The 20,401-nt window shown below is 40.2% G+C and overlaps 2 protein-coding genes across 5 annotated transcripts in view; both read right to left on the bottom strand.

The window, feature by feature from the left end:
- Window positions 1–20,401, bottom strand: part of LOC310990612 (histone acetyltransferase KAT7-like) — a 384,780-nt gene that overhangs the window by 34,442 nt on the left and 329,937 nt on the right. The gene's annotated exons all lie outside the window — the stretch shown is intronic.
- Window positions 2,755–20,267, bottom strand: wipi1 (WD repeat domain, phosphoinositide interacting 1). 3 transcript variants are annotated; one of them, XM_083977237.1, is made up of 13 exons: window positions 19,902–20,267; window positions 15,470–15,552; window positions 12,465–12,631; window positions 11,214–11,310; window positions 11,004–11,101; window positions 9,428–9,520; window positions 9,128–9,198; window positions 7,925–8,032; window positions 7,185–7,349; window positions 6,306–6,413; window positions 6,021–6,160; window positions 4,630–4,790; window positions 2,755–3,368 (listed from the first exon to the last, which is right to left on the bottom strand). In XM_083977237.1, the coding sequence occupies exons 1-12, from the start codon at window positions 20,000–20,002 to the stop codon at window positions 4,669–4,671; spliced, it is 1,353 nt and encodes a 450-aa protein (XP_083833363.1). In that variant the 5' UTR covers window positions 20,003–20,267; the 3' UTR covers window positions 2,755–3,368; window positions 4,630–4,668. The 3 variants fall into 3 exon arrangements, with proteins under 3 accessions (XP_083833363.1, XP_083833364.1, XP_083833362.1); XM_083977238.1 differs by having other exon boundaries at window positions 4,635–4,790; XM_083977236.1 differs by having other exon boundaries at window positions 4,690–4,790.

The raw sequence follows: 20,401 nt of genomic DNA, 5'->3' as shown, positions 1-20,401 counted from the left end.
ATGACACAAAGAAGGAAGGAAAACCAACATCAAGTTTTTTTTTCCACATACAGTATGTGTGTCCGGATCTTTATTCCAGTCATTCCCTGTAAATGAGTGAGTGTTCATGTAGTTTACCGATGAATGGCTATGGTTGAGGTTAGATTAAGTGTGTGTGTGTGTGTGTGTGTGTGTGCGTCTCTGTGAACTCAATAATAGCATGCAGGAGAATGAGGAAGGAGGCAGACCACCTGATAATTTCCTGCTTTCCTCAACATTGTTCTTCCTTTTGTCCGATCACATGAGAACCAGCTGCTGAACACAACTGAATGACACTTTACTATTTACTATTCAAGCATTCATACTGTATAAGAGCTTTGGAGAAAGAGCAGAAGAGGACAGGCAAAATTAAGCTCTGTGATCATGAGGCTGAGAATGGAGTGACAAAGATGTTTAGTTCACAACAACAGTAGCCTAATTATTCCCTCTGTCTCCTCAGAGGGCTCTGACCCCTGACCCCAGGGGTCTCTGCCTCAATTAAATTCATCACCACCAATCATCAGCTTTTTGAAATAACATGTAGCTGCAGCAGTTTGTCACTGTGACAGAATGATTATGATGATCCAAAGTTATTGAGCTATTGAACTATTCTGCTGTTCCTAAAAGGAAACTCAACCTAAAACAAAGCACAAAATACTTACATGTGATTTTAATTCTCTAAATGACTCACCTGCCTCTCAGCTGCCTCAGACAGAAGTGCTCTCCTCTGGAGACACAGGGTGGTTCCAAAGGCTGGTCAGACAAAGTCCAGTGTGTGAGACAACATGATTGTAAGTGGTTAAGTAACAACCCTTAACTACTAACAATCATAATCATTCTTTGAACTGTTTTTCTTTGCTATTCTTCTTCTTTGTGTTCATCTACTTTCATTCTGACACCTGACACAAACTGCCCGAGGCCTCAGTCATCCATATGTGTTTATTTCCAGCGGCATTCTGGGTATCTCTCACTCCTATTCATGATCTTCAGTTACTCTGCAATTTGTAGTTCCCAATGTACGGACTGGACTGGGCAAGAAAGCATTTAGGTGTCTGTCGCCTAATGTTTGGGATTAATTACAATCTGAATTTCAACTTTAAGCCCTTGTTACATTGAATGAATTCAAAGTTCTGGTGAAATCATTGCATCTGATTGAAGTGTCCACTAAAGAGACTGAGTCATAGGTGCTGAACTGTTCAACAACCAGATGTTTGCTCTTACAGTAGTGTACATCACTTAGATCCACTTGCATTTTCTTACTGATGGATTTATGTCAGAAATTTGTCTTGCTAATCTTACTCATGGTTGAGACCTTGGAGTGATTGCAATAGAACTCTTTGGTTTCTGATACTTGTCCATTCATCTGCCTTTACTATTCAAAGTGCATGTGAGGTTACAGCAGGTTGTAATGTTTATGTCCTGAATTGTAAAGTGTTGTAAAGCTCCAGACCAATGACCTGATCACTGATATCTGATGTACGCCGTGTTCTTTGCAGGGTCAAATTATGCCCTGGTGTGATTGAAGACGTCACAGATTGCAAAAAAACAAAAAAAGCAAAACAGAAATGGGAGCATGTTAGTCATAAAAGTGTCAGGCTGGTTGACTTTAGACTGGATGGAGCTGATCACAGGATAATAGAGCTGAATCTCGCAGTTTAAAAGATAATTCTTCCACCCTGTGTCTTACATTCCCAAGTGTGGTCCTATTTCACCAGGTGAAAGTCCATTTACTTAGCTCTGTGCTTTATGAGTATCTTTAATCTTTTAAAAAAATGTTTTAATCTTAATACATGTAATCAACCACACCCTATGCTCCTCACGGGAGAAAAAACTATCCCAGCCAACTCCTCCACTGTCAATCAATGTCCTAATGATGCAACAGTAGATAAAGTTCAGCAGCAATGACTAGTCAACAATAGCCAATGTTATGACATGCCTCTTTGAGACTGGCTACTGCTACAATGACAGATTCTTACCTGGGGGCCTTTTCAGACTCCACACTGCTCAGGTGCATTGCACATGCCACATCTTGTGTTTACATCAGTGTTTTTCAACCTTGGGGTCGCCTGGAATTCAAATGGGATCGCCTGAAATGTCTAATTGAAAAAAGAACTAATTATTATTCTTTTTTAAAAGTATGATAAAAAACACTACACACAATCTTAAACAAATGTTTTCTATACTTTCACTTTCCCGAATATAGGCTGAGTTCAAATAAAATGCAGCATATAAAAATATGAGCTGGCACATCTTGATTGATGTGCAGTCACATGATTGCGGGGTCGCCAGAAATTTGTCATGTCAAAAATGGGGTCACAAGCCAAAAAAGGTTGGGAACCACTGGTTTACATGATGCATATTCTTAAATAATGTTGTGTGGCCAGGCAGCACTCTGGGTAGAACACTGGGTAGGCTTGTTTCTTGGTCTCAGTGGAAGGTTTTTGCACTATGTCCTTCTTACTCACACTTACCTGGGCTTAATGGTTTCAACATCCACACCCAGGTATTAGTCTGTCACAGCTCCCTGAATGTGGGCAGTCACACAATGTCTAAAGGTCAGTGTATCAGTGTATGGACAACTTAATATGCAGTTTTCACATGTGAACATCTTTAAGAGGCTGTAAATGTTATGAAATGTTTGACCTGTGACATGTGTCTAACCTCTGGTACATACACACATGAAAAACAAACATGACATGAAACAAGACAGATTCTTTGCATTGCATAGGCTTGTTCTTCCTCCATACTGAGTTTATTTCTTTGTTTCTTTGACTTGTTTTGGTTTTGTGCAATTAGCAAAATACTTTTACTCTTTTACAAATGATAATAGGTGCAAACAAACATACAGTACGTACACACCTCCTGACGTGTATGCAGAAGGCAAACACAGACACATTTAATATACAGTATGTCAATGCATTAAAATACAATACAGAATAAAAATCAAAAACTATTTGTAATACAGTATTAGATATTATCTATGAGAAAAAATAACAATATTGCTACAATAATGCAACTTAATAAAATATTTGTCAAGTAATGAAGCTATAAAAAATTGTGGTTATATTTACGCTCCAGCATGCACCTCATATTTTCATAAAATGTTTATGCTTATTGAACTGACTTGACCTCTACTTCTTGGTCAGTGATTTGTTGCTGTGTCAACTTCAATGTTAATGTTCTTTTTTTTTCATTTAAAGAGAAAATAAAATTAACTTGGCACCCTGAAAGACTTTTTTTTGCTGTTCATCTCTTGCCGGCGCCTGTCTGTCCGTTTGTCCATCTGTCCTTCTACACTTTCATGAGCGTCTCCCCTGGCCACCTCCAGTCCCGTCGCGGCACCAGTTAATCTACCAAGACACACGGACACACCTGTTAGTTCAGTCGACAGGATTTGTTAAATGAAGAGGGATATCTCAACATTTTGGCAAATGTTCCTATCGCCATAACCCCTATAGTCATAGCAGTATTGTTACCTTTAATTGTCAGTGCAAGCTGTTTTTAGATCAGCGGGGCAGAGATACAAGCTGGTCAGCTAACGCTACGGATGCAAATGGTATTTCCGTCTTTTCCTCATCAAACCCATCAAATACACAATCCAACAACTCTAAAACACTCGAGACAGAGTTGTTTTCAAGGCAAATGTGTAGCTGAAACTAAATTCCCAGACACAGCAGCTGGGCGGAGTGATTTCAAACGCAACTAGAGTATTTTCTTCATATGTCGTTATGTTACATAATTATACGTTATTATTTCATAGTGTCCACAAGAGTGTTTTGGAGTTGCATCTTGCGTCTCTGCCCCACCGGTCTAAAAACAGCTTGCACCGACAATTAAAGGTTATGAACCTACTCCTAAAACTGTAGGTATTATGGCAATCGGCAAATTTGCTAAAATGTTGAAATATCCCTTGAAAAGAAAATACAGGAACCAAGCAAGATACATTTCTGTCACATGTGCTTTGATCAACTCCAGCAGCAACAAGACAGTGAACCATTTGGAATGACTTGCATTTCTGCATTTACTGGTCATAAAGTGTGATCCGATCTTCATCTAGGTCATATGCAGACAGGCACAGTGCAATTAAGCTGATCTTGTCTTTATTGAACTGGGCCATTAAACATTCACAGTCCTGACTTTGGCTTTGATAACTTGCTGAACCTCCTCTGAAACCAGCTCTTCTTGTAGCTGCTGACCACAGCTGGATGTTCAGTAGGAATTTGGACCATTCCTCCTTATAGAGCTGCTTAACCTCAGACACATTATAGGATGTCTGGTGTGAGCAGCTCTCTGAGCTCAGTCCACACGGCTTCTCTTCTGGATGTTGAAATATCCCTATAAAAATCTATTCAGGAATACAGATCATTCCTAAATGCTGATATGATAAAAGATAGATAGCATTTAGCCCACATTTAGCTGATTTGTGTATTTACAGCCGTCAGACTCTGATGCAAATTATCCAAATCATTCATGCAAAAATTTAGTTTTCAAAGTTGAGCAGACCTGAGCAGTGAAGATTGATTTTGATGTGAAAGTGAGCAAGGTTAGTCTGCCACCAGTCTGCCACAGAGAAGCAGTTAGTCTGTAATGTGGAGGATTTGATGCTAATACATTACTGTTGTAGCAGATCTAGCTATACGTAGCTGACAGTTAAGACTTCTGGATGCTCACGGGAGGAAACTCATTCTCATCGTCCAGACACACAGGTCCAGCAGCAAACTCGTGTTCTGGAATGATTTCGCCTTTCTTCGCCCCACCGTCTTCAGAGAAGCCTGGATCCAAACACATGAGACAAACAGACCATAAGAACAACCCTCATGATTCATGTGCAGCATTTTAACATGAGCCACTTTACATTGAAAAGATAACATTATGCATTAGGGGCTTCTAGCTGCTGTAATGCTTAACCTGTGCAGAGGCACACAGTCAATGCTAAAACATCAAATAAAATGCATTTAAATGCCAAAGTACATTAAAACATTCTTTTTTAAATTGTTTTGTGCCCTTTGTAATGTTTTTATGCCTTACGTGAAGCCCTTTAAATTCAACGTTTGTCCCGGTCCGCCATGTTTTTGGTTATTCAGACCTGGTGCATCTCGAACGCTTTGAAGTAAGAACTCTGAGTTTTCAACTGGGAAAGATCCGAGTTCCGACTTGTCTCAAACGCAGCATAAAAGCTCTTGGGTATCAGGGCCGTAGTGGGTGACTTGATCTGGTCTGTGCTTGCCCTCACATTCCTGATGTTTGTAAGTCATCAAGACGAAGTTAAAGGATAGGGAGCTTTTCAAAACATCTTCACATTCCTCATCAAGCTCCATTGTTGCAGATTGACAATTGATTGATTGGTTGATTTTATTTGACACTTTCTTATAAAACATGATACATTTCTGCACCATAGTTAAAACAGAAGGTCGGGATAACACAATAAAGCCACAGGGCTTATTTCCATTGTGGTCCCTACAAACAATATCACAAATCACAGTAGTCCAAGAGATTTATACATACATACTGTAAAAGTACTATGATTGGTGTCTGAGCCATTTTTTCAGTTCTTTTTTAAACCTTTCTGTACTGCTAAAAGACTTAAGAGTTCTGGGTAAGCGATTCCACAGGATGGTTCCAACGTACAGAAAAGACTCTTTTCCCACAAAATCTGTCAAACCGCCCCTGGTAGAGTGCGTATGGACCTCAGTAACCCGATTAAAATAATTAATGAAGTAGTAAGGAACATGTTCAAGAACGATCCTGTGGACGTAACAGAGAGACTCGATCTTGTACTTTTAACCATCCAATCCTATCAAAATGGGCAGAGTCTAAGTGGGTTCTCTTGGAGAGATTCAGGATGATTCTTATTGCCTTATTTTGTGAAGTTTGAAGTCGATGTTTAAGGTTCATTGTAAGGCCATGGTACCAAAATGAAGTGACAGCAAGACACAGAAGTCAAGTCAGACTGACAAACCCCCCCATTTAAGCCTTCATGCAGAGTGCTGGTGACCACTAACCAGTGAGGGTCGCAGTGACAGGTCCAGACGCTGGTAAGGCAGCTGTTGCAGCATAGGATGGACAGGTCTGTGTCGGCCCTGTGACCTCTGAGCTTTCTGACTCGGTATTTTCATCTTGGTCGTCGTCAACACCAAACAGCCTGAGAGAGGAAGAGGAAGAGAGCAAAACTCTACTATGAATGCTTTCAATAATAACTGAAATAAGAACACTGGATGTGAATGAGGCAGTGTTTGTTGAGAAACAGATCTATGAATTATGTGTCGCTCATGATTCCTAACCCTCACCTGTGTTTGTGGGCCAGTGTGCACTCGCCTCCATCCAGTGGATCCACGTTATAGATGAACAGCTGGCCGTTGGTCGTTGCCACCAGCAGCCGTGGAAGTTTTTGGATCCTGAAACATCAGGTTGAGTTTCTGTTACAGCTTTTAGGATCACAGACATGGACTTTATTCCAGTCCCCCCCTTCTATCGGATCTGGTATCAGATTTATCAGACAACAGGTTCTTTCTGAGACACACACACATACACATAAACAATGACAACTTCAAACCTCTTTGGAAATATATAAATGATACTATTAACACTATTATAGATAAAGTTCTTCCCTTATGTCCCATTCTATATCTTATTGGATCTAATCCCAACATTTTAGTTTCATTTCAGCAGAAAAGAATAATACTAGCAGCAGCCAGCTTCTACGGCTGCCAAGAAAACTACAATTATTAAGAATAGGTTTGAACCTATCACAGATTTTAAGAGAACCTGGCTCTTATTGTTTTTTGATGTCTGTCTTCTTGCAAGGTCAACAGCCAGGATTAATAATGCTAAACCTGAAACTATACTCAATTGGTCTAAAGCTATTGCTGTGGTCCAATTTAGTTGACTTATCATATGATTCTCTTTTTATCCTGGAATCTGTGTCTATTTATGTTTGGGCCAAATTCATGTTTTTTTTTTTGTTATTTACATACATTATGTCTAATTTGTAATTATGTTTCTGAGTCTTTGTTGTCTAGAATTGTAAGTGTTTTAGTGTTTTGTTTTCATATTGTGACTCCTAATAAGTAATCCACTGTTCTTTGTTGGAAAAAAAAAAACAAAAAAAACAATGACAACTTGACAGAGTGCAGCCCCTAATTTCTAAAGAGCAGAGAGAGGCTCACATTGCCAGGGTGCAGACGTTCTTCTGTCCAGATGAGACGAGGTGAACGGTGGCGAAGGCTCGGTCCTGGCTCATCATACCAGATACCTGAGCAGGGAGGTAGCTGCTGGCTGCTGAGAACATCTTCCCCATGTAGGCTGTCCAGGTGGCAGCCTCGTCGCCTCCACTGTGGACGGGCCAACAAGCTCATGTCAAACCTACAGTAGGTCGTCATCCAACTGGATTTACACCAGTGGACCAGGGTTATTATAATGAACTAAAACTAAGACTAAAAGTAAAAGTAGCAGTGAAAAAATAATTTAGTTAAACTGAAATAAAAATAAAAATGTCAATTTAACTAAAGTGAATGTCAGATAACATCAGCTTAGTTGTAGTTTTCTTAGAGATGTCTAAAGTTGCATGAAGAAAATGTCACAGCTCAATATGGGACGACTTGGAGTACAACCCACAGGTAGATAAGAGTGATGTAATGTGGTGAGGACTGACAGGAACATTATGGGATGCAACTAAAAGGGGAAAAGTTCATCTTCAGAGGTCTGACAGAGGCTTTCTCCTAAAACCTGAAAAACTAAAACTGTTTAATCACTTGTTGAACTAACTAAAACTAAACTGAAATTTAAAAAAAAGAAGCAAACTAAAAAACTGAATAAAAACTAATGGAAATTTTAAAACTATTACCTTGCAGTGGACATTGACTGACAGGTTCTGTAGGTGCGTGTGTGTGTGTGTGTGTGTGTGTACCTTGGTCCAAGTTGTTCCAGTTTAAAGATATGCACCGTCTCTGTGTTGCTGGAAGCACAGAGGAACTGGCCGTCATGGCTGAAGGACAGAGAGCTTATGTTGACGTACCTGCAGAAAGAAAGCCACAACACACATAAACATAAAAAATACATACAACGCGGATAATTATCATTCCCCATTAGTGAGCTATTATCATAGAATTCTGACCTCATCAGTCACAAAGCCAGTCTGTCAGCCTTAAAGCTTCACTTGGTAACAATTATTCAGTCATATTTGCTGGAACTGTCACTATATTCTGATAGTAGGACATTAAAGGGATACGCCAACATTTTTTTCCTGTCTTGCCTCACTCCCGAGTCCATGATAAGCAGATAGACACCATCCTTTCGACTGTGTGTGCAGTAACAAGGGAGAGCCCGTATCGCCCGTAATTAAGTGCATAGGTAGTGTTAGCCTGCCTCACCTAAAGTCATCAGAGAAACTCTTCAGCAACTCTAAACGGAAACCGGCGGGCCGATCTTCGTCTCAGAGCTGACAAAACTCTCCGGTAAGGCATCTTGAGCGGTCAAATGCCGGTAACGGGACGAGATCGAGAGCAAAGAAGGTTTATTTTGGTTCAAGCTAGCTACATCGAGGGTAGGTTAGCTTCCTATTTCAAAGTGAAAGCACAAATTCTATGTCATGGTTTTCTGTATGTAAAGGGCAACGGGTGTTTTTATTTTGTGAAAGTAACCAGAAGTGCGTTGGTCACAACGGCTAGCTTGAGTAGCGCCAAATTCGTCCCAACGAAATTGTAAACAGCTGGTATTTAGACAAATTAACGACACACTGCTGATCTAAACGGCTACTTTCTCACCTAAAAATGTTTGAAATGTCGATAAAGTGATATATTTACAGAGTTTAGAGCTAAAATGAAATCAGCTTCTGACTGCTGATTTCGGCTCGGGTAGGAGGCAGGCTAACACTACCTATGAACTTCCAGCGTTTGAGCTAAGCTAATTATGGGTGATACGGCTCTATCTCCCTTGTTACTGCACGCACAGTTGAAAGGATGGTGTCTATCTGCTGGTCATGGACTCGGGAGTGAGGCAAGACACGAAAAAAAATGTTGGTGTATCCCTTTAAACTGATTGGGGATCTAAGCCAACACAGATCACTAAATAATCAGGCATGCTGATTTGTCTGATATGAACACAGTCTGACCTCTTCATCCCCCGGCGGAACTCAAACAGACGAAGGCCTTCTGGGATGGAGAACACTCTGATGACAGTGCCCTGTAGACAGAGAGGATCTATATTTACTATTGTTTACATGAACTGGCAGAATGATGAATGATCTGTGGAAATGTAGCCTATCGATTCATTCTCTGAACCATACACAGCATTAAAAAGACTACAGAGTTGGCTGCATGGCCTGCCACTGTGGGACTATAGCTCTTGTTCCTTCTTCTACAGTTTGTGTGAGACCTGGGACAGACGGTGGTCTCTGGTGGGTCTTTCTTACTCTCTCTGAGGCGCTGGCAAGTTTGGTGGCCGGCGTGTTGAAGGTGAGAGCTGCCACAGGGCTGTCGTGAGCTGGGATCATCGTGACTGTGCTCTGAAATGACCAAGGCACAGAAAGAAGGACAGTTACTAGATAGATAGATAGATAGATAGATAGATAGATAGATAGATAGATAGATAGATAGATAGATAGATAGATAGATAGATAGATAGATAGATAGATAGATAGATAGATAGATAGATAGATAGAATACACTGGCTCACACAACATCTAGTGTCACAAAGTGGTATTACACTACAGGATAGCATGAGAGTTGTGAGTTGTGAGAGTGTGATCTCTGTTCTTGTTTGTCTTTTTATTATCATTTTATTGTATTTTTAATCTTATTTTATTTCTTTTTTTTAATGTATTCATTCCTTGGTACCAGCACCTTGGTAAACTTTTAGTTTTGAAAATGTGCTTTATAAATAAAGTGGATTGGATTGGATTAACAGTGGCAGTTCATTCCTGATCTTAAACATATCTCCTTTTAAGGTTTTCTGACAGTTTGGTCTTAAGACACCGGAGTCATGTACTATCCAGATGTTTAGAAATCTTTAGGCAAATGTGTAAATTTGTGATGCTGGGTACTATAGATAAAATATTCCCATGTATTCTTTGGGTGTGAACTTTAAATGCGTAGTTTTTCTTTTGATGTATGTGCAAACATGCCTGCATGCAGCCTATGTATTTCCACGTGACTCCATGAACAATACTCTGTCGTGACAGAAACAAGCTGAACTGTTTCAGTCCTGGATGCCAGATGAAGCAACAGAGAGCACAGGGAGGCGTTCTCTTCCTGGCTCAGTTTACATGGACAGACAGCGTGTGACCGGGGTCTACTGCTGCATTTCCAGGTAAAAAAGAAACCTGAGATGATCTGAACATGGTGAAAGTTAAGAATATTATACTGTAAGTTTGACCTGCCAACAGCAGCACAATGAGAGCTGGATCCTGTGAGAAAATAACACACGTGTGTAGCAACAAAGGTTTTTCTCACAAAAGACCCCATTGCTTGTATCTCATGTCCTAGTTAATAGAACCTCAATTTCTCATTTGTTAGATCTTATACACAATGTGAATCTAAGGACATTACAACACTAGCTCTATAACCTACAGAAGCGTATTGCATTCACTTGAATAAAAAAAAAAATCCTGTTTTCGGAGTAATTTATTTTTTGGTTAGGGGTTAGGGGTTAAACATTACTTGCAGGTGGGAGCTTCTCGCGAGATTCTGAAATCTCGTTAAGTCAGAAAAAAAGTACCACGAAAAACAGAAAAAAAATTAGTCCGAAAAACTGAATAAATTATTCAAAAAAACAGAACCAAAAAATAAATTACTCTGAAAAACAGAAATAATAAACCCGAAAAACAAACCAAAAAATAAATTACTCAAGTGAATGCAATACGCTTCTGTAATAACCCATACTGAGAATATGCACCGGCTTAACCCATACTGTTGGCTACACAAAATGTACACAAAAGCCAATACACTGAGGGCGACAGATGGTACAGTAGCACAACACTTGTCGCTTACCAAATTGTTGGCATCGTACACTATGATCTCCCCGATGGTGGCACTGCCGGGATATGCCAGGTAGGAGTTGGAATGATTGATGGACAGAGCACAGAGACCTGCAGGACAGAAAATATTCATATAGAAAATAAACTATAATAAAGAATAACTGCCCTGAAAATCAGCATTTTCTCACAGCTCCTATCTCTGGTACTACACGGTGTGTCTTACCTGAGGGGTTGGACGGAGTGTTGAGCAGAGTCTTGAGCAGCTTCATGTCTTTAATATTGTGGATATAAATGGACTCTTCAAGGCACACCACAAGTCTCTGCAAGACACAACAGGTGTCAGGTGATCATGAGTCAGTGAAAACCCACTCATTAGAAATGTGTTATAACAACATCCAAACTGTTCACAATAGGGATGTCGTGATTATACTAGATTTTCTTTGTACGATTATTGTCAGAGAAATAATCGCGGTATTACGATTAACAAACGCTCTCGTGGACAAGTGTGCATCAGTGGTTTTGCATGAATTGACTTTGAAAACAACTCTGTCTTGTAACGTTCCATTATTATCTCATAGCGTGGTGAATGTGCAGGTCACAACTTGTCCACCAGAGTGTTTTGGAGTTGTTGGATTGTGTATTTGATGAGTTTGATGAGGGAAACCGATAAATCCCATTAGCCTCCATAGCGTAGCAGCTCGCGTCTCTGCTCCGCCGTTCTAAAAACAGCTTGCACCGACAAATAAAGGTAACGAACCTACTGCTATGACTATAGCGATTATGGCAATGGGCCAATTTGCCAAAATGTTGAACTATCCCTTTAAGGGAGCTGTCATGTTGTCCATCTTTATATATAGTAATTGCTGTAGAATGAGCAGCCAGGCCAGAGCCATTACATTAACATTATACACCTTATACTACACCCCACTATGTTGAGCCAGTCCTGGATACAACTATATGAGAGTTGAACATCAGAGCCTCCATCCTGCTCTTGTCCTACACTCAAGCCACCATTACCATGACAACGTTACATTAAGATTTGAACTGGTTTTTCAGTTAGTTAGGGTTAAACATACCAATGGCCAACAGGAACATACCTCTATCCATCGTCTTGCTTGTCCAGTGTGTAACAGCGTTATGTTTAAATGATCAGACTGCTCAGTTTGTCTGGGATTGGACTGGTTTCAAACTCTGAGTTCCAATAAATATCTGTAAATCACTAAATTGTCCAGATTATCTGCCCAAACTAAAATAACAGTTATAATCATGCATTTCTCTTATAATGTTGCATCTGTATGTGTTATCAAGTCACTATGATGCTTATGGCTCCTACTGACAGAACCTAATGCTAATGGTTAGCTTCTCAGTCAAACAGGCTCCTTCCTTGTTGTTGAAAGGCACTCTATGTAAGTACTGAAATAATTGCCCCCCATCCTGCATGTGCTCATTAGCAGGGGGTAGAAAATGAGCTCACCTGTCTGTTCAGCTTGACAGCAAGGATGTCGTTGGGGTAGCTGTAGTTGCAGATCTCTGTCCCCTTCTTAAAGTGGTAGATGTTCATACGCTGTGGCATGGAGGTGCTCACCACAACGACCAGACTGCTGGAGAAGAGACGCTCCACGATGTAGACATCTGGAGTCTCTGCAGGGGAAACAACAGCGATTAGCGCAGTCAACTCAATCAAATAAATGGGTAGCTAAAAACAAACTGGTCCTGAATGTGGGAAAAACTAAGTCTATTGTGATTGGGTCAAGGTATTTGCTGAGTGATGTACCTTCCTTGGCACTGGAAATTAATAATATTCCTTTTGAACAAGTTTATGACACTAAACTTCTAGGCGTAACTGTTGATCAACTTTTAACATGGTCAAAACATATAGATAATATTGTGAATAAAATAAGAAGAGGGGTCTCAATGGGAAAAAGAGTGTTAAAAATGATACCACAAGATATCGCCAAACAAGTTGCAAATGCATTAGTTCTGTCACAGCTAGATGATTGTTTTCCAAGGGCTTCAATGAAGGATCTAAATAAATTACAAGTGGCACAAAATAAAGTAGCACGCTGTGTATTACAGTGCTCCACCAGAACCAATGTGGCACATACTCTATGCATGAGCAACTGGGTTGGCTAACTGTCGCCCAAAGAAACTTACGTTTTGTTGAACTTGCTCAGGAATATTATTGTAAATAAGTTTCCACATTTTTTGTATTGTTTGTTCTCACATCAGTGGAGTCGACTTAATTACCCGACAAGACATGCTGCTGAAGGGAGGTTTACTTTGCCTAAAGCCAACACTAATGTGATGAAGAAATCTGTTTTGTTCAGAGCCATCCTAGAGTGGAATTCGTTGCCACTTTATATTGTGTTAATAGATTCCAAAGAGAGATAAACATTCTTGTTCAAACAGTTTCTTCTAATGTCGCAGCTGCAGTAAAATTGTGCAGGTGCATGAAGGAGTTGGTATATGCTATATGATATAGTGCCTGTTCTCTTCCCAGCCCCGTGAGATTACTATTTTGGTATCTGTTTGTGTCTTATGTTTTGCTATATTGTTTTCCCCTTGCATGTATTTACTGATTCTTAATTGTATTGTACAAGTGGTGTATTGTGTCTTGTGTATCTATGTGTTGTGACTGTATTAGCTGTTTTTGTTTTGTTTTTTCCTTGATGGACTTGGAAGAATATAATAGACAATTTTGTATGGACTCCTGGAAGAATAGCTATGCTAATGTGCTGGAGCTAATGGAGATCCAATAAATGAAATGAAATGAACTCAAAAAAACCTATGCAGCTAAAAGGCATTTTCCTACGAAGCACCATTATAATTATATCCATTATATCAAACTGCAAGCACTGTTAACTGTCACCTCACTTTTTGTACTATGAGTTTCAATTCAATGAATTTTTTCCCCAGAGCTGAACTTTTTTTTTTTTTTTTTGAATGACGTCACCCCAAGGTAAAGAACACCCTCAGACCATTAAGCAGTGAGGATCACCATACAGAGGTAAGGCCAGAAAACAGCTGATACACAATACAAACTCAAATGAGTCAGTGCAGTGCTTCCAACAAACATGATGCTTCTAAGTTTACAGATGTGTTTCGGAGTGATTGAGTCAGGACTCCCACCCACACACCAACAAGATGATCATCAGAAGGAAACAGAGTGAGGCTGAGGTTATGCTGCCAGTCATTCAGTGCATGGAAAAGCCCCACACTCCCACAGAGGCTGACAGGAAGCTAGAAACTCCCCCCTTCTTCTGGTGTAATTACAGCCAGCTTGACCTTCTGAACGTCTGAACATCCAACTACTTTTAGACCTTAAAATGAATTTGGAGGAAACCAGAAGATTTAATGACGTTTCTGCTAAATAAGAGTATGAAGTCACACACAAGTGGACTGCATGAATAACGGGGAGGGGAAGGGAATCCTCTGTGCCTCTGGTTGCCGTCTCTCAGCTGGTGTAGACTACAGTTGTTACTGAAATGATTGTTTTTGGCCCCAAAGAAGAGACTACAAGCCGGTGCACACGTTAAATCCATCACACCAAAACCCAAAAGAACAAAGCAGGACTCTTGGTATAGTTAAAGACTTGACTATAAACACCAACAAAACAGCTCATTGCTTGTTGATAATCTCTTTTGTCAATATACAACCCCCATTTAAAAATGGTGATATAAATATTTTACACATTAATTTATTTAAATGTACTTTTATTGTTCTTAAATAGTCTGTATATTTGGGTCACATTAATGTTCTATTGTGACTGTGTTTCTGTCTCTGTTAAACACTTTGAATGACCGTGTGTTTGAATGGTGATATATACTGAACCTGAAGAAGTTCATGGTTTCAGTTTTAGTTTATGCCACAACAGAATGTTTTACATTAAAAGGATATTTCAACATTTTGGCAAATTTGCCTGTTGCCATAGGCGTAGGTTCATTACCTTGTTGTTTTGAGATCCATGTGGCAGAGACGTGAGCTGCTCAGCTAATGCAACGGAGGTGAACGGAACAGGTCCCCTGTCCCTCATCAAACTCACATTCACCACGCTATGAAATAATCATGTGACATTATGAGACGGCGTTGTTTTCGAGGCAAAGTCGTTCTGAGTATTTGCTTCATGTGTCGTAATGTTACATACAGTAATTATACATGATTATCTCATAGCGTGGTGAATGTGCAGGTCACAACTTGTCCACCAGAGCGTTTTGGAGTTGTTGGATTGTGTATTTGATGAGTTTGATGAGGGACAGGGGACCTGTACCGTTCACCTCCATTGTGTTCACTGAGCAGCTCACGTCTCTGCCCCGCTGATCTCAAAACAACATGCACCGATAATTAAAGGTGATGCGCCTACTGCTATGATTGTAGGGATTATGGTGAAAGGCAAATTTGCCAAAATGTTGAACTATCCCTTTAAGTGTGTTCTCAGTTAAATGTGGACAGATGTTTCTCCCACAGTAGATCCATACTTACCACTCTCATGGATGCAGTCCAGTTTATCCACCATGGTCAGAGAAAAGAGTTTGTAGCCAGTCTTTGTTCCCAAGGCCAGTGACCTGCAACACACACACAGTACAATTCCTCTCAGTATTTCCAGTGCAAACATTCCTTTGTTTATGGACTCGTGTCACTACCTAGTGGTGAAACCTGTTATGACAAAGGTACCTATGCACTTTTGCACTCGTCACTTTAACCCAGCACTTATGCACTTTATCTCCGAGAACAAAACCCTTATGGTCCCCCTACCTGTGGAACGTGTTTATCAATATGTTCTTCATTGTCATAGTCACCTTTTTGTCTTTTTGTGTTGTCTACATTATTATGTGTACTGTTATTGAACTGTTTTTATGTTTCTGGGACTCCGGATGGAAATTAGCACCTTGCTACAATCTGGCACATTTACATGTTTTTGTCCATTAATGCGCACTGTCCCATTCAAATAAACAAATAAATTAAGAAAAAGAAAAAGAAAAAGAAAAAGGTATCTCCTTTACTTTACTTTATTTGTTTATTTGGATGGGACAGTGCACATTAATGAACATAAAAACATGTAAATGTGCCGGATTGTAGCAACAATGCTAATTTCCGTCCGGAGTCCCATAGCATAAAAAACAGTACAGTGACAATACACATAATAATATAGACAACATAATAATGCAGACAACAAGACGACTATAACGAAATAAAACATTGACATTTTGACAAACACGTTCCATGGGTAGGGGGACCATAAGAGTTTCTGAGAGATAAAGTGCAAAAGTGCTGGGTTAAAGTGACAAGTGCATGCTAAAGTGCAGGAGTGCATAGGTACCAAGTTGTATTGCACGGTTTAATCAGATTAAAGTGCCAGGTTGTATTGCACGATGCCCATTACACCCAGTTGCACAACCAGGAGTGTGTAGATATTGCACGAAATGTAATACATAATTGTAATTATGTAAGTACTTCTAGAATCAAAAATGACGTACACAAAATAACATTGTGTACAATTAACTGAAAAATAAAAACTCAAATGGTGCCCCGACAGTTGTTATATACAAGTTACAGGTGGTCACATGTCTGCTTTGCTTGTAACCATGCTTTGTTTCAAATTTGTTTCAAATGAGAATATGCACCGGCCTAACCATGCTTTGCTTTTAGTTTTCCCTTGAACATGGTAAAAGTGCTGCTCTCTCTAATTGTGGCTGGGAGTTTGTTCCAGCTTTGTCCACCTTTTATAGATAAAACATTTTGGCCAGAAGTGGTTCTTCTGTGGGTGATCTCAAGGTCACCTCTTGTGCCTGATCTGGTGCTCGGTCCTGTGAGACTTTTTTTATGGATAAGTTATTTTACAGGAGTTGGTACTGATCCGTGTAGGCACTTATATATGAAACAAACATTTTTAAACACAGTCAAGTTTTCGAAGTCTAAAAAGTTATGCTTTTCCAAAACCTTACAATGATGATAGGAGTTTGGTTTTCTGTCCTATATCTTAATTGCTCTGTTATACAGCTGTTCTATGGGTTTTAAGACTGAAGCGCTTACAAATGCCCAGTTTGTGAAGCAATAGTCAATATGAGAAAAGATCAAACAAAAGAGGTAGGTTTTGGCTGCATCAGCTGTTAAGAAGGGCCGAATTTGTTTAAAATTCAGTAAGTTAAAATTTACACACATGCTCTAAGTGATAATTGTGGCTGGTGAGGTACACCCTGAGATGTGGTTTAAATGAACCGGTCTCTGGTGGCTCACTCTGTAGAGCTACGTGGTCCAGGTTCAAATCAGGCTCACATACTTTCTGCAGCTTCCTGTCGCTGCCCTGCCGCCCTTGACTCAGATGACTATGGTTCTTAACAGATGATGTTTAAACTGACACTTTTTTTTAAACACCAGTCATTTTCATAATGGCCACCTGCCTTCATTCCTGTCCTGTCTCATCCTGTCTTTTAACAGGAGGAAACCTGCAGCACTACACAATATATAGTGAAAAATATTTCCACTGCTGCTGTAGAACAAAATGAGTGTGTGTTTTGCAGCTTTCTGACAGATTATTACTGTAAGTGAGAGCGTGGAAAATATATGTAAAACTCACAATAATCTTATCTTATCTTGAATTTACTCGTCATTTAATCAAATGGGAAATGTGTCAGTCACACAAGTGGAGCTTATTACACATGAAGCATCTGTCTGAATGTTGATGTCTTCCTCAGGCAACTAGAGAAATGGTGTGACAGGTAGCAGGCATATACAGCTCTGGAAAAGAATAAGAGACCAGCCCCAAAATGATCAGTTTCTCTGGTTTTACTATTTATATGTACAGTATGTGTTGGAGTAAAATTAAAAAAAAAAAATGTTTTATTCTATCAACTACCGACAACATTTCTCCCAAAATTGAAATAAACATATTGTCATTTAGAGCTTTTAAAATTGACTAAACTGGTCTAAATAACAAAAATATCAAGTCTTTTCAGACCTTGAATAATAATAATGCAAAGAAAACATGTTCACATTTATTCCTAAACAACACAGAAAGAATATTTTAACTCAAGAAGAGTTTATACATCAGTTTTTGTGGGATAATGTCAATGTTTAATCCTAGCAGTGGTTTTTATAATCTACAAAATCAGATGTGGTTCAGGTGATGACCTCATCAGTGTCTCATTAAGTAGAATGAGTTGTGTTTATGTTGGAATAAAAATTAAAAAAAAAGAGAGAAAAGAATGACTGTCATACATGTAGAGATGCTTTTAAGAAACATTTGTGAAAGTGGTCTCTTAATTTTTTCCAGAGCTGAAGGCCTGATGACATCACACCTCTGTCAGGTTGGCCATATATGGGCAATTATAAGCCACTTAGTATGCACAGAGGTCATAAAGTGTACAATAAATGTTACACAACACAATGTACACAGATATACAGGCCAAGTGTTTAAAAGATATACACAAAGACATGAGATAACAGTTGATAACAGAACAACAACACAACAAAATACATAAAGTCTGATGAACACTATTTGGAGGTTTAAGACACCAAATACCATATATGGCCCACCTGAAGCTGCCCGTCAAATTAATGACAGAGTTGTGATGTCATCAGGCCGCCTGCTACCTGTCACGCCATTTCTCTTCACCCAATAAATATATGGGAGCCTTGATCCAGTGTGCGGATATTCTCTTTTTTCTTTTTTCCTTTTTCTCTATCCGGCACCTGGTCTAAAATAGGACTGGATGTGCGCACAACTACTGTTTTTCTGTGAATGTTTATGTCTGACATCGTTTGCCGAGGTGCTTATGGCTTCAGTTGCCATAGGCTGCCACCTGATGGTCTGACTATTTATTCTAACTTATTCCCTATGTATTTATTGTGTACTGTGTTGTTGTACTGTGCCAGTATGCAAGCTGCTGAAACCAATTGCCTCTGGTGGGATTAATAAAGTTTTCTGAGTCTGAGTCTGACTTGATGCTTTATGTCCAGGGCCGTTGTATAGGGGAGAAAGGTGATGATAATTCTAGGGGCCCAGCGACTAGTAGGGTCCACAAAAAAACCACAGTAGTCTAATCTTTGTATGACTGAATTATTCTGCATAAGACCCTGTCTAATACTCATAGTAATGCTGCAATAATAGCATCAAAACAAAGTACGGTAGACTAAATAAAAAATGATAATACATATGTAGTCTAAGAAAGTAAGAGGAAAAGTCAGGGGGTATAGGGGCCCACTTTAGTATTCTTTAAGGGGGCCCAGAATTCCTAGCAACGGCCCTTATGTCTGCTGCCACTCTGGCTGTTTATGAATTCAGTCCTTTCAGTACTGACCCCCCCCCCCCCCATTGCAACACTTGCAATGTGGCCAACAACCCTTAACCGAAATCAATGAAGAGGAAGCATAAGTGGGACATCTTGACCTTTAGACGTTAGTTTAAGTCAGTGTTTGAATTCACAACATCAGACCTCTTGTGCTTGGACAGTTTAAATGCAGGGTTGGTCCACTGGATACCCTGAGTTTGAGTCTCTGGTAAGCTTAACACTTTAATGCACCTCAATATCATGGGTATTATGCAGTTCCCACCTTTTCAATGTCACCAATCCCATATTTACATTCAGACTAAAGTCAAAAGTCTCAACTCTCTATCCCAAAGCCAAGACAAAGGCCCCTGAACTTTGGAGAGCACAGAAAACAGAATGCTGAATAGTGCTCCAAATGAAAAGTGAATGATTGCCATGTCCCTGTAGCTATGGACTGTTGTTGTTGTTGCTGCTGCTGCTGGGTTTTTTTTCTTCACACAGCTGTGTGTTTAGTGTGTGTGCAGCTCGGGGTGAGGCTGTGTATATATTTGTGTCTAGAGTTTCAGGGAGGAATCAAACAGGATTTGTGTCGCGCTGACTCAGCCTCAGCTTGTTACCCGCCCGCTTTGCTTTGCTTTGCTTACGTGGAGTCTTGGTTGAAAGAGGCACAGCCAAACCCGATCCCCGGTCCGTCCGGTCCGTCCGGTCCGGCGGCGGAACCACCGGTCCCCTCCACGATCTCCATCCCGATTCCCAGCAACCTCCTTCCCTCCCTCCGCCCTGGATTGGAGGCCTGGGATCGGCTGCTCCTCTTCGCTCGATGTCGGCGGAAGACAGCTCCAATGTGGAAGAAATGTGGCCCGTGTGATGAGCAGATGAAGGCTCGAAGCAAGAGGGACCGGGTTTCTCCCCGCTCGAGCCGGATCGAAAGGCGGATTGAGCGCAGATCCTGCAGAGGTCGGATCCCCCCGGAGTCCCCAGGGTAGGAAGAAGGAAAAGAGAAGCAAAACAAGAACAGCTGACGCGCTGCCTCACATCTCCGTCTCTTGTGATTGGCTGATGGCGAGACCATGTTGCCGTTGCCTCCTATTCTGATTGGTCGGGTGGATAACGGCGCGTTTCCATTGGCGTAGACGGATTTGTT

Source organism: Trachurus trachurus (assembly GCF_905171665.1).
Source record: "Trachurus trachurus genome assembly, chromosome: 8".
Lineage (NCBI taxonomy): Eukaryota > Metazoa > Chordata > Actinopteri > Carangiformes > Carangidae > Trachurus > Trachurus trachurus.
This window is presented reverse-complemented; position numbering and strand designations above follow the sequence as displayed.

What these genes read in the sequence shown, in the direction of transcription:
- wipi1 (XM_083977236.1), bottom strand. Translation starts at nt 20,002, where the DNA reads ATGGAGATCGTGGAGGGGACCGGTGGTTCCGCCGCCGGACCGGACGGA. An exon ending in TTCCGCCGGGGGATGAAGAG is followed by an intron (nt 8,033 to 9,127) that starts GTCAGACTGTGT and finishes TTCTTTCTGCAG; the next exon opens with GTACGTCAACATAAGCTCTC. An exon ending in AACGTCTGCACCCTGGCAAT is followed by an intron (nt 6,414 to 7,184) that starts GTGAGCCTCTCT and finishes CTGATGTTTCAG; the next exon opens with GATCCAAAAACTTCCACGGC.